Raw genomic sequence first — 26986 nt, 5'->3', positions numbered from 1 at the left:
ATGCAAAACAGGACTAACTGTGTGTGAAATTTGCTAACAGCTACCATAATATGTAGATACCTGACAAAAAACTCTGCTTGTGGAGAACGGACTACGTAAGCTGTTATCAGTTGTCATGATGGAAAACTGCATACAAGTCTTCAACCTCTAGAAGGGTGGCTGCTCTAAAGATGCTTTCTCCGGCTGGCTGTTCCAGGATGGTAAGACTAGGGCCTCCTACCAATTAACCTTTTGAAGCTGAGTGTAGGGGTTACACGTTCTCTTTTGAGTAGATGAAAAAATAATTTTATAGGTGGATTTTCAGGTAGTTTTTCTTTTGCTTAAGATTATGGAATACAGTGTAAAACAACTTGAAATCAGTTCATCTCAAAGAGCATGAACTCAGGATTTTAGGACAAAAAAGTTCCATTTTTATAGAAATGTAAGGCAAGTAAGATAATTAAGACATCTAAATGATGTTTTCTCTGGTTATGTAATGTAGAAATGAAAACATTTTATACCGGTGTGGATGTTGGACACTTCTAGCTCTCCTGTTAATTGTTAATCTAGCTCTCCTGATCTTTTTGGGTAGCATGCAACTTATTTTCACGGTGGTAAGATGCTTCAGTTCTGTTCTGTATGAGTCCTGTGTTTTGATCAGGGGTAAGAATGGAGCAGCAGCAAAAGAAATCAGCACTCTATGAAACACTAATTAGGAGAATGGTCAGAGCCCTCTTTATTCTGTAGCAGTTGCATGTTTCTCTTTGAGCAGGAAGGCTTCTAAAAGCGAAACATAACCAGCGTTCATATGCAGTGACACAGAAGGGCTGCACATAACGTTCAGGAAGTATCCATGGTTTGTACAGTTTCATCCACCACCTCAATTTCCAGGAGTGCAACATTTTCCGTGAGAACAGCAGTAGTTCCTTTTTCACACTTGTATCTACCATACCTGTTAAAGAAAACAGTGAAAGTTAAGCTGAATAATGGTACTACCTAGGAAAACTCATTTAAAAGTTCAGAACTAATTAGCCTTCTGTGATATGGAAGTTTCTTACACTAGTCCAGAGTGACACTGTGCTTATTTTAGAATCTAAACTGATTGCAACAACTAATAAAGTTTGAGCTAACCTAGCATTTTTATGAAATGCATGGTCTTTTTAAAAAAAAAAAAAAAAAAAAAAGGTAGCAGGTAACTTGAAAGGCTACTTTGTAGAAATAAGTGGGATCTCATTATAGCATGGGCCATTCTTGCTGTGTACTCCTGCTCAAAGCACAAGCTTTTTTTCATCTCTAGATTAATTTTACCAGTGTATAAACTTTGGGTTTCCATGCTAATTGTAGCTAACATTTAACACAAAAACTGCCTGTAATCAAACCACATTTCAGAAATTTTGCTGCATCTGACTGTAAAGGAGGTGTCACTCTTTTCCCATTTACACAGTAGAAGCCATAAGCTCACTTAAAATGTCAGTGAAGATTCTTCTGGCTAACCACCTCTATAGTGAGAAGTTTCTGCTCAGAACAAAGGGTCATGTGTACAAGTTTGCACAGTAAGAAAGCCAGAGGATTTTTAACTGAAGCAGTGCAATTCATTTGGACTTTGGCTATGGCCACCTGCATTAAAGAGAAGGGGAAAAGAGATTTCTTTAAAGTCCACTATTTTGGTAGTGTACTGAAAAGCTGCATGACTTGTTACACATAACATAAAAGTATGTATCACAAAATCCTTTAACTGCCCTGCGGGCTGTAATTTCACTGACGAGGCAATGTAGTTCACCAAACAACACATCTGAGCCTTTAGAGGTAAAATTTGTCAGCTCTGCTAACACTCAAATTTTGCTCACTTGAGAATCTCAGCACCTCTGTATCCTGAATATTCTCAGTTATGCAAGACAATATTACATGCTTAAATGTAACCTTGTTTCCCAGCAACTTCCAGAGTTAGATTTGTGTTACAATCATTCAAAACAAGTCACAGAATAATGTCATTTTCAATAAATACAGGCAATGAATACTGAGAACCATAAAATGAGGGTGGGGTGGGCATACTGAAATGGATCTTTTTGATGGGGCTTGCAAAAGGGAAGAGCTGGAAAGCAGCACAGGTTTCTACACAGCTGAAGTGGTTAAGGGCACTATTTCATTAGGAAAGCAAGAATGTTCATAACACAGAACAGTTGTAGTTAATTTATACATAAACTAGTACTCAAGTTTTGTGTTAAATCTTGCTACTGCCATATTTAGCTATTAACTGTAATGTGAAAGGACAATTTACTGTACATTTCTGGACAATTTTAATTTATGAGAAGAGTTATCGAAATTATCGAAACATCGGTTTGTTGTCTTAGCAATCTCACATAGGTTATGTTCTCCAGGCACAGGCTAGAAAATACTTCTAGAACTAGAACACAACGTGGCAGTCCCAGGCTAGAGTTCTGCAGTTTTCTTTGGGTTTTATCCCTGCAGTGAGCTCATAGATAACACCTATGACAGGCTGGACTGCGCCACGTGCTCCTTTTTCAAATCCCCATGCTACAATTAGGCAGAACTGCAGCAGGCATGGTGATGCCACGAGTCTTTCGGGCACCACAGGTTTCAGCAAACATGCAAAGCGGGACCTTCTTGCTACCTGATGTATCTATTCAGTCACAAATGTGAAACTTCATCACACTCACACTGCCTGAACTCCACGAGCAGTCTCTCAACATAGCAAAGAGGTGACAGGTAAGCAATTAGTTTCTTTCACACACCTGTAAATGCAACTAAGCCTCCTGTCAACTGCCAAGCACAGCCACTAATTTTGTTTTCTTGTTTAGCTGGAATTCAGTACAGAGATCTAGAGAGCACTGTGACAAAATTTAGTACTATGGAAAACAAGAACAGTTAGGAGCAGCCTCGGTAACACAGAGCTTCAGAAACACTAACCTTTCGCCTTTTCTGTTGGCCACATCGTATGGACGGAGGAAATCCAACTTATTCTTGCTTATGACACAGATATCTATGTTACTGCCAGAGCCCAGATCATTGTATATGCCAGCTGCAATGGCATCTCTCACAAGCTGTTTGGCTTCCTCTTCCTGTAAAAGTTTAATAAAAAAAAAAAAAAAAAAGCTGTCATTGCACAAGCATTGGCATTTCACAGAAATGTTTGTCCATGTGACACTGGAAGCTGTGAGCTCTCACAATAAATGAGATAATCATCAAGGACTACAGAGCATGAACAACAGCCTACTGAACAGTGGGACAGCCTTCATCCTGTTCAGGCTCCATCCCTCTCTCCTGAAGACAGAGGCATCAGATTTAGTAAAGAGAGTCAAAGAAACAAAATTAAGATTTTTATCTCAATGAGTAGAGAAATTAAACGTGGATTTTATTGTCCAGGCTTCTGTGCACACAAACAAGTTCCCTATAGTGCCACCTGTAACAGCTGCATACAAATTAAAGATCCATAGTAGTGTACTTATAATCCTTGCCTAGGTAGGAACTACCTTACTCTTCTTCTGCAGTATCAAAAATATTTGTATGATTTTGGAACATAACTTGGTTTACAAAATATATTCTGTAACTGCGCTGCAAGGCAGCCTAGCTCTGCACTGAATTGTAGCCTACTAATATTTTTAATTCCAGTCCTGAAAACAAGTGCAGAAAACTTGGCTGAACATGCTGGCAGAACCAGGTAGCTTTATCAAAATATTGCAGTTTGTGATCGACTTCTTAGCATTTAGATAAGAAAATGGGTTGTTTGCTACAGTCCCTCTTCTGCTATAGGCTTCAGAAATTCCATAGGTAATTAAAGCATAATATATATACTAAGCATAATATTAAATTTATGTATTTTAAAACATGTATTTCTACTTTTTTTAGTCCAAAGTGGAATCCTAGTTGTAGCAAAATTAGAATCAAAAACTAGAACAGGAAATAAAGCTCACTTTTTATTGCTGCTGAAACCACGCACTAATCCTGCAGAAGTTCAAATGTTCACATTCTTTCAGGTTTTGTATGATCTCCTTTTAAAAGAAAGTGCTAATATGCAGCTGGTGAACTACGCATGCTGCACATAACAGGATTTTTAAAAATATTTTTTACATTATTTGGAGGCTGTCTAAATAGTCTGAAACAGAGCACAATAGCATCTCCGTTACACAAACACGTCAACGTTCAGTTTCATGTCTTTTACAAAGAAACATTTCAAAATCATCAAAACTCTCCGTTCAAATATCACAACAGATCTGTAATCATCTTCATGCCCCATCCCCAAATAAACGGCGTGAGTGTTGACGTACAGGCCTCAGAAGTCCAAGTTCTGATACGCCCGATAACCTCTTCTTATTACAGCTGCATTGGCTCCCTCTACAGCTCCCAAGGAGGGCTTATTTTAATCGCAAAAGCAACTCCAAAAGCTGAAAGTCACAGATCCAGCAATATTAGAAACGAACTTAAAACAGCAAATCCTTACTTTACACTGTAGCCAAAGATAGCGAGCATAAATATCGCAGAGCAACCTTCCTGCTGCATTCATTTACATCCTGCAAAACGCAGAGACAGGCGCCTGGTCCCAGCACCTGTGTGTCCCTGCCATCACGCCAGCAGCTCCCTGCAGCTCCCTATCGCTGCCTCTGCCCCGCGCCCCCTCCTGCTGGCAGCAGGGTCAGGCTGCAGGGCAGCGGTGCCCCCTGTACCTACACCCACCCCATTTTCATCTTTTCTGGTGCCTCTCAGATACGCACCTGAGCACAAAGCACGCCCCTCGCCGCCAGCTTAGGTTTTCTCCAACATACGCAAGAACTTAAGAAACCCCATGAGCAGAGCAGGCCTGTTCCAAGGAGTTAAGAGTAAGACTGAAAAAAGACCATCAACACAGAAGTTTTGTCTCAGTTTTAGCTTAAAGTTCTTCATGGCCGTTGCTGCACAGCTATCCTGATGCGATCACAGCAGTAACTGCGTGCTGCGGCCACTCTCCGTCACTTTGCTGGCTTTTCCCACATCTCAATAATCTTCTGCCATTAGACATGAATGAAAGAGCAAACACCCAGTGCTGATGCTGATAGAGGCACCTTTTTTATCTGCCTCATTTTAAAGGCCTCCCTGCCACTATCCTGCCCATGAAAATCACGATGCTAAAAGCCCAGCTCCTCCAGTGCCTCTGATTCAGACGGCAGCTGCACAAGCCCCAGCGTACAAGTGCAGCTGAAGAGGAGCCCAAAATTAGCTCAGCTACAATCACGTCTGCTCCCAGCGCATACTCCGCATTCTCCAATGGCCCTCTATAAAAGAACTTGTTAATAGCAGTGTTCCTCTTCTAACAGCTTCATTAGGGTACTGACCAAGAGTGGGGCTTTTTCAGTAAACTATTAAACAGCCTAAGTTCGTATTAGCCTCAACCTTTAATAACAAGAAACCCTCTTCCACTGAATTACACTTTCCACCAAGCTGACTAAAACAAAACAGATATGCTGTAAAAACAATTCCTGTGTGTTTCCTCTGTTTCGATAGTAAAGCCCTGATAAGCAAGTGCTTTCTCCTTCAGCTGATACAAGACTGCTTGTACAGATGTGTTGTGTGCTGTGTTTTACACATTTATTTTCACAATACTACTAAGACAAACAATAGTGTGTGCACAATTATAATTTTTTTTTTTTAAAGTGGCAGCAAAACCAGAAACATTTTAAGCTATTATTTGAGCTGCTGGTACAAGAGAAACATCACAGCTTAGGAAAAGCAAAGCAGAATGTAAGCATTTCTTCCCCTCCCCCTTTAATCCTTTTTTATTTTTTTTTTTTATTTTTTTTTTTAAGAATTATGTAAAATCTTGCAGAGTCAACTCAATTTTTTTATTATTTCTTAAAATGTACTCTATTAATCTACTGTTATCAAAATGAAAACAGTTCTAAAATGACTGCTACAGTCAACACAGCTCAGCTGTAACCACACTACAGCATCTGTTACCCTGGGAAGGTCTAAAATGTAATCTCAGCTCCTTCATCTGATATAGTGCAGCCTATTCCAGTTTGGGAACCTGGAATAATTTTAATTATAGAAAACCCTACAGTGCTCTGTTTACTCCTCCTCCCCTTTCCATAATTTAGAAAGATGACCAGAATAGCCACAAGAGGGGAAAAAAAAAATATCCTTGATAGAGATGCTGCATACAAAGTTCTAGCAAGGGCTGCTATTTTACAACCCGAAAACAGGGGGTTATGGTGAAAAGTGCTGACACAGTTTTAAGTGTAGGGGCACGAATGAGTCACTGTAATAATTAATCTTAAAAAACCCTAAAAGTTCAGAGTATATAAAAGGAGCACTTCCTACTTTATGGTTGCAAAGACCAAGCTAACTGGGAATATCATTCTCTCGGGTCCACACTGCTTCTTAAATGAGATTACAGCAAGAGTGATGTACTGTAATACAAGTCAGTTGTGACAAGCAGCGCTTTATAGAGCTATCTGTTTGTCTCCATCACTACATCACGCAATGTGTCCCAGGACTCCAATGTGCAGCTCCATTTACCACTACATGACAAATGGGCAGCACTTGTAAAAGGCGCAAAGAGGTCCAGATCAGCCACGTAATGGTCACCACAGATGTACCGTAGTGCTGGAGGGGGAGCAAACAGACCCCCAAGTTCATTAAACTGACCAGTAATGGATCTTTCAAAACGCGTCTTAGGAATAGTACAGTAAAGGCTAAAATAAATAACTCAGCATGAAAGGCTAATCTGAAATGGTGTTTGATAAATTATTTATAACACAGACAATTGTCTGCATTTAATATTGGAGCTACTGGTAGCATCTTTAAAAGATGATTTATGTGTTGTAATGCCATTAAGCTTTATATGAGCCCACTGCTAGCTATAAAGTCTGCTGAGATTTAGAGAATGAGTTTTAAACTGTCACTGCAGCATCATAGTAGATAGAGACTGTATTAAATCTTTACTTTAAACCTGTTATCTGGAGAGTTGCATTTTGTAGACACTCAAGAACTGATAGATTACCTCTCTACAGCTGCTACGGTGCAAGTCCCAAACAGCACCAATAAGGAACTTTTCCACATTACTCTTGTATACGACTTGAATCAAGTTTCTCCTCTCACTTAAGCGATTTCCAGATTTCAAATACTACTGAAGTAAAAAAGACACTTTTCTACAGGAGATGTGGACATTTCTACCTCGTGTTAATACTATTTTACTAATAGCTTTTAAACAAGTTAATCATGATGCCTACAACAGTAAAGGGAGCAGCTGAACTGCTCTGTGAATATTATTTCCTAAATTATTTTTTTAAAAAAAACTTCACAAGCGAGTTAACAAGATGTCTTTTCCAGATTTAAAAACTGTAGAAAGCTTTTTTATTTTTTAATTCTTACCAAAAAGGAATGAATGGCTTCTGCAGGTCACCAGTATCCTGTTAGCGTTGGAGAACTGCACTATGTATCAAATATCTAAGTCTCAGTAAGAATTTTAAATTTTAGTACACAATGAATATTAGTATACCATGAATATTATTGGGCGTAACAATTTTTGTAAGAAAAAAAAATCTAAAAACATTTAACAAAACCGACTTTTACAGCAGAATGAAATTTGTTCAAATTCTGCCATGTAAAAAGTACATCCTACTGAAAGGCAGAATCCACCGGATGGGCAGGTGGGAAGAGAATGGAAGGAAGCAGAGGGGAAGAAATTGGAAGCTTCAGGAAGGGCAGAGATGGTTAAAAAAAAAATCTATAAAGAAGTGTTGGGAATTGGAGGCTAGGAAAGTGATACCTCTTGAAGGACATAAGCACCTACAGAAGCATAATTAGACTTTGGAAGAGTAATCAGCAGACTACAACATGCAGGAGGATGTGCAGGTCTGTCTGTTGGGAGGAATCGTGGTAGAGATCAATACGTAACTGGAAGCAATGCTAAAATCTGCGGGTACGTCCAAAGAGATAGCAAAACTGGGAAGCAAAGTATATTGCTTTTTTTTTTTTTTTTTTTCCTTGTAAGGAGACGTTGAAAGGCTCCATTTAGTGAGAATGAATTTGTTCTGGCTGCCCCTTGAAGCTGGAAAGGGGCTGGCACTTGTAATTTCAACCACTTGGGTTTCACAAGTCTTCACCAAAAAAGAGCGTGAATTTTAAGCAGTACCTCATAAGCAGATGAAAAATACGGTTTGTTTCATAAATCTGTTTTATAAAAATTCATAAACGATGCTACAATCACTGTATCTTGCTTTTCTTTCAGCTTTGAGATGAACAAATTCAGAAGTCAGTCTTTCTAGCCCCTCCCCTGCTCCTTCCACCACCAGCTTTTGTTCATTTTCTAAAAAGTCACAAAGTAAGGCAAAAGGATTATGAAAATCAGAATCTGTAAAGATTAGCAGCATCTGGGAGACATGTAGCAGTGAGACAAAAAATGGGTCCTGGGAGCAAACACCAATTCGTGCATTAAAAAAAGGGTAGAAACTATTGAATATTCTCAGTAAGTGTGATGGAAAAATTAAAGGGACTCGAAGACTATTAAATACGATTACAATTTTCTCTCTAGAACACACCCTGTCGAATGCTGTGGATCATGCCTTCTGTTAGGAATGGCTTTCACAATAGGGTAACTTTAATTGCATTTGTCTGAATTCTACCTTCTCTGCACGTTTTTAAAGTTCGGACTTCTATTTAAATAAATAGAAATAAAGCACAACCAAATTTAAGTTATATACATTCCTGCATCTCCTTGTGCCACTACACCACTTTTCCCTTCAGAACTTGGAGTGTTCTCAAATGCAAACTCTACACAGACAGTCTGTGGCACCATCACTGATCCAATACCTTGAAAGACAAAAAAAATAATTTGCTTAAAACCCTGGGTTATTAATACACGAGGGTTAACACACTGCCTACTTTACACAAAAAATGCAGGAAATTTAGTTTTGATAGGAAGTAATTTTCAGCACAAATGGAATAGGCAAAAAATTATGCAAAAAAGGAAATCAGAGCACAGCAGTGACCTAGCAGCCTTGTTAAACCTCAGCATATTTAAGTTTTTACGCAAATTTACCTAAATTCATTAATATATCGGATAATTCTGTATTGCATTTGATGCAAATTTTGTTGTGAATAATATATTAGTAAATGTTTATTTTTCTAACTGTTCTTACTAAGATTTTTTCAAATAAAATATACCTAAGTCCCTAATTACTGTTCTCAGTAATTACATTTTTTTCTTGTTCCATTGGTACAGACGCCTGCAAGCCCATGCTCATCGCCACCTCCCCCTTTCTGATATTGTACACCACACAAGTATAATAAACCATGTTAATATTTCATACCAGTGTGAAATATGCTGGAGTATCAATTCAACATCTGCTGTCTTTAGGGTACTGGCGTCCCGCAGAGACACTTTCAATTTGTAATTGAGTTCTATACTGAATTAATCAGCAGTTTATCTTTTTTAGTAAAATAATGTCTTCCCCACTAACCTGGATTTACATTAACAATTTATGCCAAATTACCTGCCAAGGCAAAAAACTTATATGATTCGGAACTCCTATTCAATAACATTAGTTCCTATATTTCATTCCTTACAAGGAGACCAGTACAATGCATAGCTCCGCTGGTACAGAATTAAATCACAAGCTCCTCTCCCAACTGCAGGGCTTCTTTTAATACTGCTTCCATACTTTGAGCTAAGAATTAATATGAAAACACATTTAATCTATTGTTTGTGTAAAGTTCATGTTTTTCAGGGAATCAATTCTCAGAATAAAATGAACTCACTCACCAACAGAGCTGTAAACTCTGCCATGCTGCGAGTTCCACCCGGTGCGGTGCGGTACCCTTTCTGTACCACTGCACTACCTGGCACTAAGGCACTGAACCTCAGCTGCCAGAACGTAGCAAGAAATGTAAACCATGGAGGGAATAAAACCAAAAATCTATGCCTCAGTACTGTGCAGCAAAAGATGAATATTCAGCTATAACATCTGGCTTCAAATAAAGCAAATTAACTTTCACGTGACTATTACCTAAACTAAAAAACAATGGAAGGGAATGGAGGTGAACATTTTGTTGGGGAAAGAAAAGAAAAGTCTTCAGCCCTGGTAATTTTTTCTTCCTAAATACACCAAAAAGCTCCATACGCCTCGTTGGCTCGCAGGACACCTCCCCCCAGAGCCCAAGCACAGTCCCCCCCTCAGCCTCACACCAACTCGGTGTCCTCCGCTCACACGGGACGCACTCTGCCTCCGCAGTCCTCGCTGCAGGATGGCACTCGGGTCCGTGCCACCTGAAATATTTTCCAGCATGTTTTGCCTGGGCTCTGCAGTTATGGGAGATATACGAACTGAAACAATCTAAACAGGAACACCTGCTCCTGAGAAATGCATCAAAAATAATTACCTGTCCTACATCGACCCTCTGCAGTGAAATCATCTCTTAACATGGAGCTCTGCTTCTGACTGCCTCGTCTACATTATTACGTACAAAGTTTAAGCATTACTTTCGTAAAGGTGAAGAAATGGTTGCTCTTCGTCATGCAGCAAGGCCCAATTTAAAACGAGGCAAAATTCATTTATTTTGAGAGCCCATCAACAGAAACCTAGAAGAAAGTGCTACGGGGTACTACTGGTAACCCAGATTAATACTGCTGGCAGTTTCCCACCTGATTTCTGCACAGAAATTGTACTTTGATAGATTCAAAAGCACACCTCAAAACTCTTCTCCAGTAACATCAGCCGTTTCAGAGCCCACGAAGCTAGGGAGCAGCACAGACCATTTTAAATCAGGTTTGTATTTCCCATTTAACGTTGGTTCAACAATGGAAATCAATCCAAGGCACAATCCTGCGGCAGATGAGAACAGAACCAACTGACCAACGCACCGAGCAGAAACGGAGCTCGGGTACACTAAGTTTAACCTAAAAAAGTAAGAAACAGCATCGGAAGCCTTTATTTTCTGGATGGATGTCTGTGGTAATATCTGGTATTTACCCATGGAAATTCAGGTCCCTGAAGGAGAAAATAATACAGGAAAGCATGAAATCTGTGTCAGTGAGAGCTCCATCAGCAAAAGGCAGTGAAAACATGCCACTACCAGCCTCCGTTATTGTCCCCGAGTAATGAAATAAACAGATATACAGAGCACATAAATACTAAGTACTTATTTTTGTTCCCAGAGTCAGATTTTTTTTTCCATTTACTTAATCTCTGTGTTTGACACCAACAGGAGTTCAAGTATCTCAGGCAGGCTCTCCAGCTTAACTCTGATAGTCTGGCTTGATCTCTATTGTCTGCTGTCTGAGTTCAGCCGACAAACCTCCCAGCAAGTGGTCACCTTCCCATGGAGTCATTAAACCTCTGAATGTCAGCTGGTGGGATTAGCCTGCAGACTTGCACACCTGAGCCCTATGGCGGGGACACAGGCATTTTGATCACCATCACTAATGAATACAGAATTCATATGCAGCTTGTCATTGCTCCTGAGCCCCGAATCACACAGATGCAGTCTAAATAAGAATGATGAGAACTGGTGTTGAAGATTAGAGAGTTTTGGCAGTTTCCAAAAATAGCTCCGTATTATTCTCAGCAGCTAATAAACAAAAATAATGCCACCATATTGAGGGACAGTAGGAAATATAAGCACAGAAACATTTTTGAATGATCTGTATGTCAGCTGTTTAAAAATGGAAGAAAGTGGCATGTTTCCCTAATATTTTGTACTAAGCCTGGTATTTATTTCAGTAAGATAAATAAATAAGAAGTATGTGGTGAAACTAGCGTTCATACTACCTTCCCTTTGATACAGCAAAGACATTCAGTGCACACAGAGCCTTGGGGAAGCCGTTCTTTATGCCACAGCTCCTTCACTCTGGGGGGATAGGGCTGCCCTCACGTACCTCAAAAACCAGTGGCAAAGCCAGGAACAAAACTGTGGACCAGAATAGCCTGAGACTACACATTTTAAACCTAGATCACTTTCAGCCCTCTTCCTTTCTGTAGTTTCTTTGTGAGCACACCTACTTGGACAGTCGCAACCATTAGCTGGAAAAGGTTACTACCTCCCACGGCTGGTCTGCTTCTCCTTTCTCCTTTTACAAGGGATTACCAAATCTGCCAGCTGGACTGCTCGTGAGATTGCTCCCTAACCCAGGTTTGTCAAAACCAAGCAAGTCAGCCAAGGCAGTTACTGCGGAACGGTCACAAAAGCAAATCTGGCCACCAGGTGAAGGACCATGTCTCTGGTGGGAAGGCAGGACCCAAAATATTTTAACTCCTGGACAGCAGAGCTACTCCTGCACGAGGGCCAGCGTCTGTGCTTCGAGGGGAACACGGTCACAGCACCACCAGACCCCTTTCAAATCCACTCCTAGCCCTTCAGAGCTTCTGGTTTTCCGTCATCACTTCTTGACTTCTTGCTGCACTACAAATGGTGAAATAAATGACTGTAAATACAATCTCACATTTTTGCAACGATCCATTTCAGATGTAATTACTAAATAGCTGCCAGACTCTATCCCCTTCCATTGTTCCCCACCCACCTATTCTGTGCCCCTGAATTCATTACGAGACATATTTTATTTTTTCTCTGCAGTAATGCTGCTTTCTGTGGCTTCTACTCATTCTCTTCCTTTTAGATCCTCCTTTAATAAACTTGGCTGTTTTGATGAAATACAAAAAAGAAAGTTACAGACAGCCTGTGTCCATGCTTAAACATGAAGCTACAGTATAGCCTCACTGCACATCAAGTAGTTCTTCTACAGACAAAAAACCTTCTACTTTTCAAAGGGAAGTCAAATACCAGGACAAAATATATAACGTCCCTCCCCCGTTTCCCTAGGAATTCAACAACCACAGTATAGAGAAAGCCAGGATTCCAGCATCTAATACCACAGACAGACTTTTTTCCCAGATCATGACGGTTGCCATATCTACTGCTTCAGAGCACTTCTCCACTATTGTTTAACACTGGAAGGCATGAGCGTATTTGCAAATTCTGACTAAGGTTTAAAAACCATATGGCTACTCTGCTGAAAGAAAAATTGGCTGCAATGAAAGATCTAAGCTCAAAACACTCTATTAGATGTGCTGTTCTTCCACTTATGTTTTTTAAAGTAGATCTATAGCTGCCCACATGACAGATTAATATTGTTCCACAGTAGTTAGGTGCTTGGCATTACATTTTGAAGCATCTACAGGCCTTCAGGGCTGAAAGTGTTCACATCTTCAGCAATCTATAATGGTTCCTCTAGAGGCCAGCACTTGCTTCATAATGAAACATGCCTCCATAAATCAGACTGCAGAAGTGGCACTTGTGTACGTCACCATCCATCTTAGCAGTTTCTCTGAAGGATGTTGGGTAAAGATCATCTCCCGGCATTGCAACCAGGGAAAGGACCATCACAGTTGGCATTGATAAAGCATGTGCTACTTAAATCTGAAGACACACTAAGTCTGTGGAAAAAAACACATCCTGCTGGTGTTAGCATGCCTCAGGCAGTGGTAGAAGCTTCAGCAACTCATCTTCAAAAGGCAGAGAGCCAGGGCTCTAGAAACCTGCAAAAATTGGCTAAGCCTGCAGTCTTTTTTTTTTTTTTTTCTTTTTCTTTTTTTTTTTTTCTTTTTTTTTTTTTTTAAGTTGAGAATCTTCAAAGTCTACAATTCTAACTGTAGGGCACAGCAGCTGCCACTGCAGATTTGATCCTCTCAGCTTTTGGCAGCTCTCAACTTGAAATTCTAGCAAAAGAATTTTTCAAGTTGCTATTATTGCCTGTCATAGATTTATAAATATTGTGCACTATCTGCTGTGGCATGGCTCTCATGGGACACCAGTGCATGCCAAAAGCATAACAGAATGAAAAACAGTTCCTATTCTTCAAATAAATGCTAATTTTTTTTAACTGTGCTCATGCGATGTGTTTGGTGATCAGCTTCAATAGTACAGAATATATATCAGAGGGAAAAAAGCTGATTGTCTTTTCCAGTAGTATTCAGCTGCTACTTTCATTAAGCTTGTTTAATTACATTCCAGATGCTAATTTGCAAGTCGATACCAGAGGGTGCAGGACAGTTTGCCTTTGAATCATTTTTCTGTGATGTGATGGTCTTGCAGCACACCACTACCCTTCAGTAGCCCTAGCAAGATATTCTGACAATTAGTGCAAAAGAAAGCAGTATTGATCTTGACAGAAAAATATTAATCCTCTACCCATTTCATTAAATTAATCTCCGTGAATTTTAAATTTAATCTTCATTGCCATTTCATAGCAAATTTTACACAAAATGCACAGTGTGGTTCAGATTTAATTTAATTTCAATAGAAACGTGCTATTTGGTTATTTTATTGGAAAAAATAAATCTGGCATAAAAAGTAAATATTTTAAGATGGCAGCTGTAACAGCATGAAGAAGTGTTTAAAAGTACAGTTTGAGCTCTACCACTTGAAACTTTGCTGGTTTAGATATTCTGATTATTAAATTATTAGACAACAGAATGTCTCATAAAAACAAAGGAAGGGTTAAGGGTTTGAAGCTTGCACACAAGCCTCAAACATCTAAATATCTATTTCAACAAACTGGTAGGCTGCGTTTCCACATGCTTGTTCTAACAGTGAGTATCTGCTGCCATTTACGGTTGTGTATGAAGACAATTTAATTAGGATGACCTTTCTAAACAGGAAAAGTTGGAAATTTACCAATTTTGGGTGCATTTTTGGTTGCTCTTACACAAAGAAAGACTTAAAATACAAGCTTGAAAACTAGCTGAGAATGAGGTAAGATTTTTAGTTTCATAGCATAGCTCTTTGACATTTGTATCTTTGAAAGGGGACTATTATGCTGTAGCTGTTGATTCCAAGGATTTGTAGTCCATGTTTTCAGTCTGAATAGCACACATGCCAAGTGCATAGTCACAGGAGAGGCTGGAAAAGAGACTGTGTCATTCTCACAGCAGTATGAGGGGAAAAAAAGAGTAGAAAGACTACCTCTACACCTAGTGGTTCTTTGTATTAGCTATCTAGTGCAATGCTATTTACAGAAGATACTTGAGTGCCTATTGAAAGGTTCCAATATTTTGATAGCATTTATAAATATACTGGAGGCCAGAAATCCAGTTTCTTTCTAAAACACTGAAGCAGCATACAAATCCTCGTCTTACTGCATTTTTTAAGTTTGCACAACCACAACTATTTCATATATATAACAACATATGACATGCTTTAAATGTAAAATTTAACTGATCAGTTTTAGTGAGGAGCTCAAGACTTACGGGATTATCCCCAGAAAATACACTGCAGTCATTGCAACATCTGGAGGGGAGAAAATAGCCCACAGCAGTTGCACTACAAAGATGAGGAACGTCTGAAGACCTTTTCTGAAGTTCATCAACTTTTTGTGTGTCATTCAGCAATGTTGAATATTTAGTAAGATTGTTATTTGTGTATTTCACGCTCAAATGACTGCAACTGTTAGTGTTACAAGTCATTTCAATGGGTTCACTTTCTGATTTTGTGTTCAGTTCTCATTTTTTTTCTTTAATGTGAACTTATTAACTGGAATAAGGAGGAGAATTCACAAATTCTGAAGAGATTAACATGGTTTAAAGGGGGTCTTGAAACTACTGAGGCATTTTACAAATATGGTCACAGAAAGCTCTACAATTGTTTTGTGTTTTTTTTTTTCCATCAATTGTAAGCCTGCAGATAACTAGATTTTTCACCATTTTTTAGTTTAGCAGACACTGAACATGGTGCTAGTAAGCATAATGAAATACTAGAGAGAATACAAAAATAATGTCCTTGGATAAATTCATTAAAAAAAAAAAATAACAGTAACTTATTCTGATCTTCATCAAGACACTCCAGCTTTTATAGCTCTCCTTAATGATTCTCTTTCATGAACAACCATAACGTTTCTCAAGTTTGATCATTGGCAAAACACAAACAACTCAACCAAGTCTTCCAATAACCAGCTTTTAAGTAGATAACTACAAGAATGTAGTTGCTAGTTCTGAACATAGCCAGTCAACCCAAAATCTAACTGGTTTCCTATGCTACCGGAACATATTTTGTTATTTTTACAATCATCTATTCTCTTTTAAAGACTGAGAGTTGCATAAAGAGACTGCCTGACTACTGAGCAAAAAAAACAGCAAAACTGACTATGCAAAGGCTGTTAAATTCCTGGAGTCAACTATAATTAGTAACGTACATGTTTTTCAAGCTTTCATCTACATTAAAATTATAAAAGTTTTCCCATACTTAAATTTGAAAGACACTAAACATTTATTCAAATTTTGTATCCCCTAATTTTTGTTTACAGCTTTACATTACGCCGACATTAATATATTTTAAGCACTTGAGCAGATTTATCTTTTTTAAAGCAAATCTCTTAAATTCTTCATGTCATGAGAATTACTGTAGACAAATAAACACTAAAAGAAAAATGATTTCTTACCTCCATGTCTGGTTTGTATTTATCTTCAAAAATGGCCATAGCTGCTAGCGATCCAGAACCTATGGTAACAAAATTAGGACACTTCTTTAGCCAACGTATTTAGATACACGATTTTGGGTTGGTTCTCATTAATTTTTTAAAGAAAAGGTAACAAATAATCAACAACACAAATCAGACTGCAAGTCTACCTTCGCTTACAACTACTACAAGTGTCTACCTCTTGAGGTCCAATACCTAATTTAATCCTGAATTTTTTATCTGGTATACACAGACTTGTGTTCCCTGTCCCGACAGCCTTCTTGTCACTGTAAACACTGAGATATGAAAATGAGGTCAGCAAAAGTGAGTTACCTGAATGCCAGCTTCAACTCCTGCTCTTCCATTCCCCGACCCACAGAGGGTTCAGCACTGGGTACTGGGGTGCCCAGAGGGCACAGATCGCCCTAACGAGCTGTCCCAGCACAGCCGCCTTTGTACAGGGGACGAGTAAGCCAGCGGTGGTAACCGGGTTGCTGGCTGCTGCCATCAGGTTATTTCCCATATCTAACAGTTTATTACACATTTATTTCATGCCATTATTTTTACTTTCAACAATAACAACTCAATAGACAAAATGACAAAGATGACATCACGAGTTTAACATTACTTCTCCTAAAGCCCATGCTGCAAGTACAATAACATTACGTAGCCCATCCCTACCCAAAGCACTAACTGCAGGTGTTACAAATACACTTTCCATAAACGAATACAAAAAGCAGTACAATACTACTGGAAACTATGAACGTGCTTTGTTCAGAGTGAATCTTCAGGAAGGGATCTCGTCTGTCTGTGGCCCTAGCCATATTTCAGCGTGTGCTACTTTTGGGGAGTGAATAAAGTTACCTGCAATTTTTTACTCCAATTAGAAGATTTTTTGGCATTTATTACTTTTTAACTTCTTTTGCATACTGCTATCTGTTTAGCTGGGTCACAGAGAAAGCCATATTTTCTATTTAAAATGATTTGTGTATATCGCTTGACCACCTCAATGGTTTAGTGAAAGAAAAAGGCAGCGATTAAACAGTTTCAAATGAGGTGTCCTGCTGATTTTATCAAGTCTGCTGAATGTATAATGAAAAAGGAGAAGCTGACAGTGACACTGTTGAGAAAATACAGACTACCTTATCTGAACCATTTAAGGAGGTCCAATTATAGATCAAATTTAAAGGGTAGAAACAGCAGATTTACAGACACAAATCAATGAACATGGTAATCCCAATGAATATGACAGATATTGCTGTTACAGAATATTGCTGTGGTTGAGGATCATTACCTTTACAGTACCAAATACATCACATCTAAAAGCAGTAGGACACTCTAAGTGCATACTTGTATTACAGGCTATGACTATTCATTTACACCTTGAAGCAATGTGTGTTTCCATTTTTTAAATGCTGAAGCTGGGAATAAAAAGGATTTTTAAGCAACTAATAGCAGAAATGAACTGCTGATACAAACAGCTGATGTCACAGAACAAATCACCAAATAAAAGGAATTTTACTGATCCTTCAAACAAGGTCAAAATAAGGTGCATTCCAGAACAAATACAGGACTTAAACCATAAAGTAATTCCTTTTGTACAATGACACTGGAACATTTCTAATGAAAGGTTAAAAAAATAATCTGGGATATGGTCTCAAGCTAAGACCATACTCTTAATGCACTCAGAAGGCCTACCATAAGCAGAATGGGAAGCCTTAGAACGAGAAAACAAACACCCTTACCCTTCAAGAAGGTTTCTTTAGAAACAAAGTTAGTTTGAAGCCTAAAAGATTTTGCAATAAATAAAATATAAAGTTAGCATCTCACAAACTCCTACATTAAAACTACTGAGGTAAGAAAAAATGGTCTTCGTTTCTTAAAACTTCTACTGACAAAAACTAATCAATAATGCTAATAATCCAGTAATTTCATACGTGACACACTTAGCCTGGATTTATTCCTCCGGTTCTCTTTTTAAAAAAGTTCACAAAAGAACCCATGGACAAGAACTCAGGAGACTTGGCAAGGAAAAGAAGATCCTTATGTTACACTAAATCATTTATACATGAAATTTGTACTGTTAACTATCTCACCACATTAGCAAGATGCAAATAAACATCAAATTTAATATCAGCTTTAAATAAGCAAATGTAGCTGGTCCTACAACCTAGGTTGTAGAAGAGTTGTTGAAAATGTACTTAATTATCACTACATGTAAACATTTACATCTAAAAATCAAGATTCCAAGGAGAACAGGAAGCAATGCTGGAAAAGCTGCTTAAACTCAATTTTTTTCCTCGACTGGTTATAAATGCCAACGTAAGTTTTATAAGCTTGCCTGTAAAAAAAACAGTACCTTAGCAGAAGTCTGCAACACAGCTAAACATTCTCCGAAAAAACAGATTTTGGTAATCTTAGCTACCACAATGGAAGTTCTTTACTCTTCCTAGCACCAGCTATAAGGACTGTGTTTTTAGGAACACCAATATATGGAAACTTCTGAGCTCCTCCATCCAAACAAATCAGCTGCTGTTTGACAACAGCAATACGAACTGCCTGAAAACCATTACGGAGGTGAGTTACCGCAGCCACCTGTAGCACGCCGAGGCAGGGAGCCTCAATCCACCCACAGTGCTCCCGGAGGGCCGACCGCTGGTCCCACACAGCGTGCACAGAAAATAATACCTCAACAGCTATTTATCTTAGCTTGAGATAGGTAACTTGTTAAGTTTAGGAACTTAGCACCACACAATCCACACAACCAGTGCAGAAACAGAAACTTCTTTTGGCTGGATTTTTTTTTTTTTTTTTTTTTAAAAAAACGATGTTTATAACTCTTCTGTAGATCAGCAATAAGGGTAATTAAAACCAAATACAATTGGTAAAGTCTTTGCGTATTTGTGTTACATAATATACAGAAATCTTTCAGCTGGACTTATTAAACACACTAACAGCAATGTTACTTCAACACCTTGGGAAAGACGAAAAAAGCGCCTTATCAATTCCGAAGAATTTATTTCACATTCATTTTCAGTAAACCATGCTTACTAAGTAAATATTCAGGAAATACTAATCTGGCATCTAAAGATATAAAAACACCAATAGCCAAAAAATAAAGACCTACAAAAACCGCGATGCAAAGTTGTATTCTAAGGCAAATACTTTGCAGTCTTGCAATTAGCACAAACCAGAGAACTTCATTAAAGACCACATGAGGTTTTTTTTTTTGTTTTGCTTTACTCCTTTAAGAAAGACTGGTCATTTAATAAGTTTTCACAACTGAATTATTCAAAAATTCCTGGACTTGACTGTAATAATCTGACTTTAATAATGCCTTTGGCATTTACACAAGGAGTCGTACCACTTTGGTATCAGATTTGAAGTACAAGATAATTGTTGATACCTAGCAGAAAATCAAGCTAACGACTTCCACTGTCTTTTGCAACTGCAGGAGCTTTTCTGCGACAGATGAACTGGACCTTTTTAGCACAGCACTCACCGAGGACAACTCCTCACTGCTAAGCACAGCCTGTTTTCATCACCCAAGGACCTGTTTGCTACCTCAGCCTGCCACAGCGGAGGATGCGCACAGCCGTGCGAGAGTAACATTCAGCAATTCCTAATCCATCAGTGTCAGGGCTCCCTGACAGGGCATTTATTCACACGCACTCATTGTTATTCAATTTGCTGTTCATCCTAGGTAAAAATTCGGTGATCTCCACAGCCCCATCGATCGGGATCATTTTTCACCCTGGTTCCTGGCCGAGGGGCCGAGTCTCAGCGGTGGTACTGCTTGCTCGGCAGGACAACATTGCCAATGCATGAAGAGCTGATTTATGAATATGGAGCAACACAGGTACCAGGGGACTGGCTTCTGCCACTAGAGACTACTGGAACATACTTACTGTTTCCAAAAGCTGAACTACAGACTTCAAGTGGTTTAATTTTATGCACGCATTTCATTATAAGTCTTGGCCAGAAGCTTTCCTAGACAAGCCAAGCAATCAGACAATCTTGCATCGTTTGCTGAAATCCAATTTTGTCCTTTGTCAGCATAAACAGTTTAATTTGATGTTTTCACTCCTGAGTAAGCACTGAGTATCTTTTAAATCTGCCTTGCAAGGGAGGACATCACTCTATCTGTCCACAAATACATTCAAGGCAAGATATTTCAGCACATTAAAAACAAAAATAACCCAACACCTCAACAACATTTCCCATTAAGAATTTCATTTCCAGAAATTGACTGGTCTAAGATACGTATCCTGATTTAATAAAACACCCTTCAAACATCTGTGGAAAAACATTATGGTCTACATAAAACAGAAATACAACTCCTATTACTGTCTCTGATTTGACCTTTGATGCATTTTCTGCTGTTTCAGTTCTCTTTCATTTATAAGCGTAAGCAGATCTCCTGTTACTAAAATATATCCTAGTCATTAGACAAAGTAGTATCAGTTTACTGCCTATAGAAAGGTAAAGAACATTTGTGCTGAGAAGGGCTTTGTGTGGAAGCATGGACAGAAGTAACATGCAATCACCAGACAGATCTGGCACAGCTGACAGCAAATCAAAGCTTAAACTAGAGTAAAATTAATCCACTGAGAGCCTACTCCCTGCTTGAGCTTGCTCTGCCACTATGTTATTTTTGTAGAGAGAGAGGAATGGCCAGGATTTTCAGAAATACCATATTTTAAAGCTTTGAAAGCATAGGCACAGAAGTAGGCACGTAAAATAGGCACGTGAACATAACGGCAGCTGTGTGACTTTATTCAGGCAATCAACTCCTAGTAGTTAGCAGTTTAAAGTCATTTACGGTTTTACAGTTTACTACAATATTGGACATAAGGCAATTATAAGAATCAGACATTTACACTATTTTTTTTTTCTATTAAAGGCTAAACAATGACATCACGTAACGTGACTGTTACACGGATTTTCTCTGCCAAGCAAGTCCTGTGCCAATTGCTAAGGTAATGGCACCATCTATCGGTACAGTGCCACTGCTGCAGAATCTCTGTAAGGACCACAGTTCTCATGCCCAGAGTTAACCGCATCACTCAGTTTAACAGCTGTACTGTTTTACTAGTTCAAAGGGATGGAAAGCTTTAATTGTTAAAGGCTGCGTGTTAAAAATAGGTTCATTAACTTCCAGCAAAGCAAGTCAGTTCAGAGGCCACGGCTTCTCAGAATAGCTACCACATGCACACTTCACTGTCCCACACAAAGCCTCCATCTCCTGAACATTTGAGATATTCATATACACATATTCATATACCCTGGTTTATCACTTACACCAGAATCTTTGCGTTTCCTCCAGCCTTCTCAAAGACTTTTTTTTGCATGCTAAAAACACGATCCCAAAGTTTTTCTTAAACATCTTCAGTTCTAACAAATGATGAATATTAAAGCTCTGATAAAAACAGGCTGCGATCTCTTTAAAATTCTCAACAACATGCAACGAAAATTTGAAAACAAATGCAAAGAAAGTGATGGCCTGAAGGTCAAATGAATTGGTACAAGAAACTCAGTTAAGTCAAGCCCTAACAAATAGTTTGGGCACTTTTTAAAACCCACTACTTCCTTAATCACATTCAGAGAATGGGCAAGCAAAATCCCTGTCCCATAGAAGTACACGTTTTTCTGACAATTAAATGAAAAAGCCTATAGCATAAATTCTGTTTTTACAACAAAGCTGGTTTAGTTTAATGCACTGTACTAGAACTCTACAAAAACTGCTCACTAAGAACTTCTGTTCTTAGTGAGCAGTTTTTGTAGAGTTCTAGTAGAGTTCAGACTTCTGTTCTTAGTGTTGTGGTGGCATTTTGAATCCATTTCAGGAAAAAATCCCCAAACCACAGGTTTTTGCATTTCTGGTTCCTGCTCTTCCAAACAGCAGAAAAGCCATTTTTGTAGATTTTGTAGCCATATTGTCTAAGAAAGACCCAGAAGGAAAAAAAAAAAAAAAAAGCTTTAAAATTTCCAAGAATATAGCTAATGGCATTTAATCTAGAGATAACAACCACAAACAGGAAAAGATTAACTAAAATTGAAGTTGTATTTTCCCATCACAGAGTCAGCATAAAAGCTACATAGAGCAAATCATGCTTATTAAACTGACCTATTTCATTTTTCTGCTTTCAGTTTGCTTTTCTGATTTATGTGGACTCTACATTACACTTCTGCAACTCTGCAGAAACCAAGATCTCATTTAAAAATCATTCAGGTCTTCAAAATGAAAGGTAAATCTGAAACGCGTGTCTTCTTTTGAGTTCAGAGACCAACTGCAACCCTGGCTATGTTTAGAATTTTACTTTTTCCAGCTTGTAAGATATAGATGACACAACCAATGAATAGTTTTAAGATATAGTATGAATTACAAGTTAAATTCACAAATTAAGATTAAAGCTGAATGAAGATTCAATATTCTGGAATAGCGTCTTCTTAAAAATACTCATAATGGCCTCCAGTGTTCTATCAAGGAGATCACAACTAAACAGGCTTATGCTCAAGAGCCACTTCAGTGTGAGATTTTTGTTACTGCAAAGCACCACTGAGGAGTTCAAAAGTTTAATTCTCTCCTGTAGGTATTTTCTTCATCTGTTTTTGTGGGAGTAGGAAGCATGTTTTCAGTTTTCAGTATCACACTCCCTAATCCAGAACTGAATGAGATGTATACAGAAATGCTTTTTTGCTTGCTTTTTCTAATTGTTGGCAATGAAAGCATTATGCATGACAAACATTACTGTTTAAGCTGGTTTTTTCTTCATTTTTAGAACACAAACTGCTAGCAGTAATAGCAAAGAAGGGATCTTCAGAGTCTGCAGGCCCTCAAACACAACACATGTATCAAACTACAGGAGTAAACAATGCTTGCTTAAGCCAGATGATTCCTTTTCAAGTTGCAAATGTCAATTTCTGAAACTGACAAACCAGTTCCTGAAGTGTAAGGACCACAGGAAACACTGAATAGGAAGTTGAAAAAACAGCTGAAGAGGAATATACTATGTATCTCAAAAGAAGAGAAAGGAATGACACAAAGAAGCAAGGCCACCATGTAGACTAAGGGCTGGTTTGGTTCTTCGAGGAACCTTTATCTTTTCCTTAGCAAGAGGTGAAAACCATGTGGTTAAAGCAAGCTAAAACTCGGCTACCCCTGGCCAACAAAACAGAAGGCCAGGAAGATGAAAGAACTGCTTCATACTCTCCTCCACAGCCCTCACAAGGGAGGAGCAGGAAGAAGGTTCATGCTTAAAATTAGCTATCAGCTTGCAGGACATTTAAAAAAAAAAAAGACTTCAGTTACATATAGTTCAAATTAGTGCTATTACAGAAAAGGTACAGATGGAAGACTTATGGTGTTAAGACTTAATAACCTGACAGTAGGCTACTACTGTCAAGTTGCCACCCCAGCAATAGACATAACCTTCTTATTGAGAAGCTCCGTATCGTAATTAAAACCAATCATACATTGTAAATAAACTACAATGAAGCTCCTTCTTGCTTAAAACACCGCTGCTACCTAGCAAGAAACAAAATAGGTCCAGATGAGAAGCAAGACACGTTTATTCCTAATCGAACTGCAGTCAAACTTCAGGAAGAATGCATTTCCCCAGCAAGATTTTATATGAACCATAAATTAGCACTATCTGCACATCAGGTTTCTGAATACCATTTTTGGGTTGCTTAAGATTTAGACAGTATAATAGCCCATAACCTTAAAGCATTCAAAACAGAACATCTCACCTGCTGTAAAAACACGGGTACAGCTTTATCTCTGAAGTCTGAGCTCTGCACAGCTCACAGCAAACAACAGAATTTAAGTAAAAATTACTTTTTTTTTTTGAGAGTTGTGTCAGAGTACTTAGGAGCCAGCACTTACCCATGGTAACATAAGGCAATTTGTCAGTTGATCCGTGAGGATATATGCTGTAAAGGTGAGGTCCTGTGACATCCACTCCCCCTAAAACCAGGGCAGCACCGATGTAGCCTTGATACCTAGGGACAATGTTTATACGTGAACTTGGAAACCTATGATAAAGCTGTGCTTTTTTGTTCGTTTCAAACACAATGCACGCATTTCAGAATTCTTCCATGATTACAGCAGGTACATCTCCATAACAGAAGACTGCTTTTACTATCTGTGAGCAACAGCCTAAATTGAGAAATTAGCTAACATTATATATTTCACTGTCAACCAGAACAAGCATGCATTGGACAAGCAAGGAGGCTGGAAGATACATTTGTGCTGACAGGGAGAGAATTCAGAACAGTTTTCAAGCCTTGCATGAAATTCCTGTATCTGCAATTAAGTTTATATTTAGAGACTTCAAAGAAAATATATTCCTTCGCTTCCTCCATGAGATGTTCTTGGCTGATTTAACTTTTTAATTCATTGTCTTATGACATGCTTAAGGCAAACTGCCCAGCAATACAGCATCAAGCAAGTGAGCTGGATTACTGTAATTCATCTAGGTCACTTGGTTGAACAAAGCTGGCAGGGCTGGGGAGAAGAGGGCTTTATTTCACTCTGCTGGAGACTCTTCCATAGTTTGAACAATCTCTCTAAATGAATATGCTTGTTTCATTCTTTTTCTCTTTCAACAGCATTCTTTACTTCTACAAAAAACAGTATTAAAATAATACTGCAATGCTTAAAGATTTGAAGAACATTCCCTCAATAATGGCACATTTTAAGTCGCATTGCTATTTAGGAGGTACAACTCCCATACTTGTGATGGTTTCCAATCAGCCAAGCAATCAGGTAAGTTTTCCTTAGGACAACTGCAGTACAACTTCCAACTGTTATATTACTATATCTCACTAAACCACCGGCAGAATTCTGTATTAACAGAAGCTGCAAGCTTCAAATGGTTAGTCATTCTATTCCTTTGAAAATAAAATGTATCTTCATATTGTGATTCTATTACAGGTCATAAAATTCTCAATTTAAAAAGCTTGCATTTACAAGATTATTACTGGCCCAGCCGTCTTGTCACAAAAAAACATACAGATCATTTTTCACTGTTGTGATCAACAGTTCATTAAAGTATTGTCCTTATATTTTTGCAGTATAAATGCTATCGACACAGCACAACTGCAGGATCAGTTCTCTAAAATATCACTGATGGAGCAACTCTTCAGTCTTTCCTAGAGTCTTGTTATGGAGGTTAGGTAGGCTAAGTAAGGATACGCGTTCACAGGAGCTTGAGTCACAGGTGGTAGTTTTAACGGCATTATTAATATATAAGAAGAACATTTGGTTACCTGAAAAGCATTTGCTTTAGCATTCGATTAGCTGTGACAACGCGTGGAAGTCGTCCAGTAGACAGTGAATGGAGCTCCAGATTGGAAGAAATCAGCTGAGTTGTCATATCAGTATCTGCAGCTGTTCCAGCACCGCAACAACTGGGAAATATTGCAAGCAAGTTGGAAGAGGCGGGGAGGGGAAACAAGTAACTCTGTGCCTCTATGAGCATTCTGCCTGCTTTATTCAACAATTTTAAACTTCTTTTTTTCTTCCTAAGCTGCCTCAAGTCATTCAACTCCTTTTAACTACCTGGGTTTTCTTCTTTGCCATCCCTAGACAGTGTTTACAGTTCCTGAAACACAACAGCCTTGCTACTGGTAATCCTAATGAGCGCCACATATAATTATAGCCCCTTAAGACTTTTATTTTTTTTCTTTTCAGCATTTGCAGTCTGCGCATCCCTTTCCCTCATTGCAAAATTGAAGAAACTAAGTTCCCGTACAGTGAATATTTTCAGAGCATGAAACAAGACAGCCTATTTAAACGTGAATAAAATGCCCCAAATGAGCAAGCCTGGCTAATAAATGTGAATTATTGTTTTTTAACACCTTAATAATTGCTGGCGGAAAGGGGACAGCTAAAAATTCCACGCAACAACCGATCCCACACTTACTAGATGTTAGGAGAAATGAAGTGTATTTTCGAGCAGTTCTTGTCAGCCACAACCATTCCTTCCGTCGCTCTCGTGTCTGCTCCGAGGACCACGCCATCCTGCACAAAGGGAGAACGACTCCCAGAGCCCGGCCTCGGCCCCGGGGGGCTCGGCCCCAGCCCCGGGCCCGGCCCCGCCGTGACTCAGCGGGGCCGCAGCGCTGGGGCCCGGCCCGCTGCCCGCTGCCCGCCGCCCGGCCCCGCCCGGAGCCCTCCGCCGCCCCTCACCTTGAAGACGACGCCCGCGATGGTGGTGCCGGTCTTGCGGGCCGCCGGCAGCCGCTGCCCCTTCTGGGCGAGCTCGGCCTCCAGGAGCGAGTTCCTGCAACACAGGGGCAGGAGCGCTGAGGCCGGGTGGGCGGTGGCGGGGGCTCCGCCGGCTCCCAGCCCCGAGCCCCGCAGCCCGCCCGTCCCCTCGCCCCCCGTCCCGGCCGCCCCGCGCCTCACCGAGCGCAGTTGTCGAAGCTGAAGCCGCCGCTGGGCGCCTGCAGCACGGACACGGCCGCCATCTCCTCGCCGAGCCGAGCGGTTCCGGGTCGGGCTCCTGCGCGCGCAGCGGGGCCGCTGCCGGGGCTGGGCCCGCCTCGGGGCCCCGCCGG

The 26986-nt window shown here is 39.4% G+C and overlaps 1 protein-coding gene and 1 long non-coding RNA gene across 3 annotated transcripts; both read right to left on the bottom strand.

Moving 5' to 3' along the window:
• Positions 1-691: 691 nt before the first annotated feature.
• PSMB7 (proteasome 20S subunit beta 7) lies at positions 692-26986 on the bottom strand. 2 transcript variants are annotated; one of them, XM_084493720.1, is made up of 8 exons: positions 26835-26986; positions 26616-26709; positions 26350-26447; positions 25694-25834; positions 24309-24424; positions 16403-16461; positions 2904-3059; positions 692-922 (listed from the first exon to the last, which is right to left on the bottom strand). In XM_084493720.1, exons 1-8 carry the CDS (start codon positions 26894-26896, stop codon positions 911-913), a joined length of 738 nt encoding a protein of 245 aa, XP_084349846.1. In that variant the 5' UTR covers positions 26897-26986; the 3' UTR covers positions 692-910. The 2 variants fall into 2 exon arrangements, with proteins under 2 accessions (XP_084349846.1, XP_084349845.1); XM_084493719.1 differs by having other exon boundaries at positions 692-931; positions 2908-3059; positions 26835-26984.
• On the bottom strand, positions 5569-16396 carry LOC311421629. Its single transcript, XR_014684928.1, has 2 exons — positions 10662-16396; positions 5569-10240 (listed from the first exon to the last, which is right to left on the bottom strand). It is a non-coding gene; the product is annotated as an uncharacterized lncRNA (long non-coding RNA).

This window comes from Aythya ferina (genome assembly GCF_964211825.1).
Source record: "Aythya ferina genome assembly, chromosome: 20".
Classification (NCBI taxonomy): Eukaryota; Metazoa; Chordata; class Aves; order Anseriformes; family Anatidae; genus Aythya; species Aythya ferina.
The sequence above is the reverse complement of the archived record's forward strand: the minus strand, read 5'-3'. Positions and strand labels throughout refer to the sequence as shown.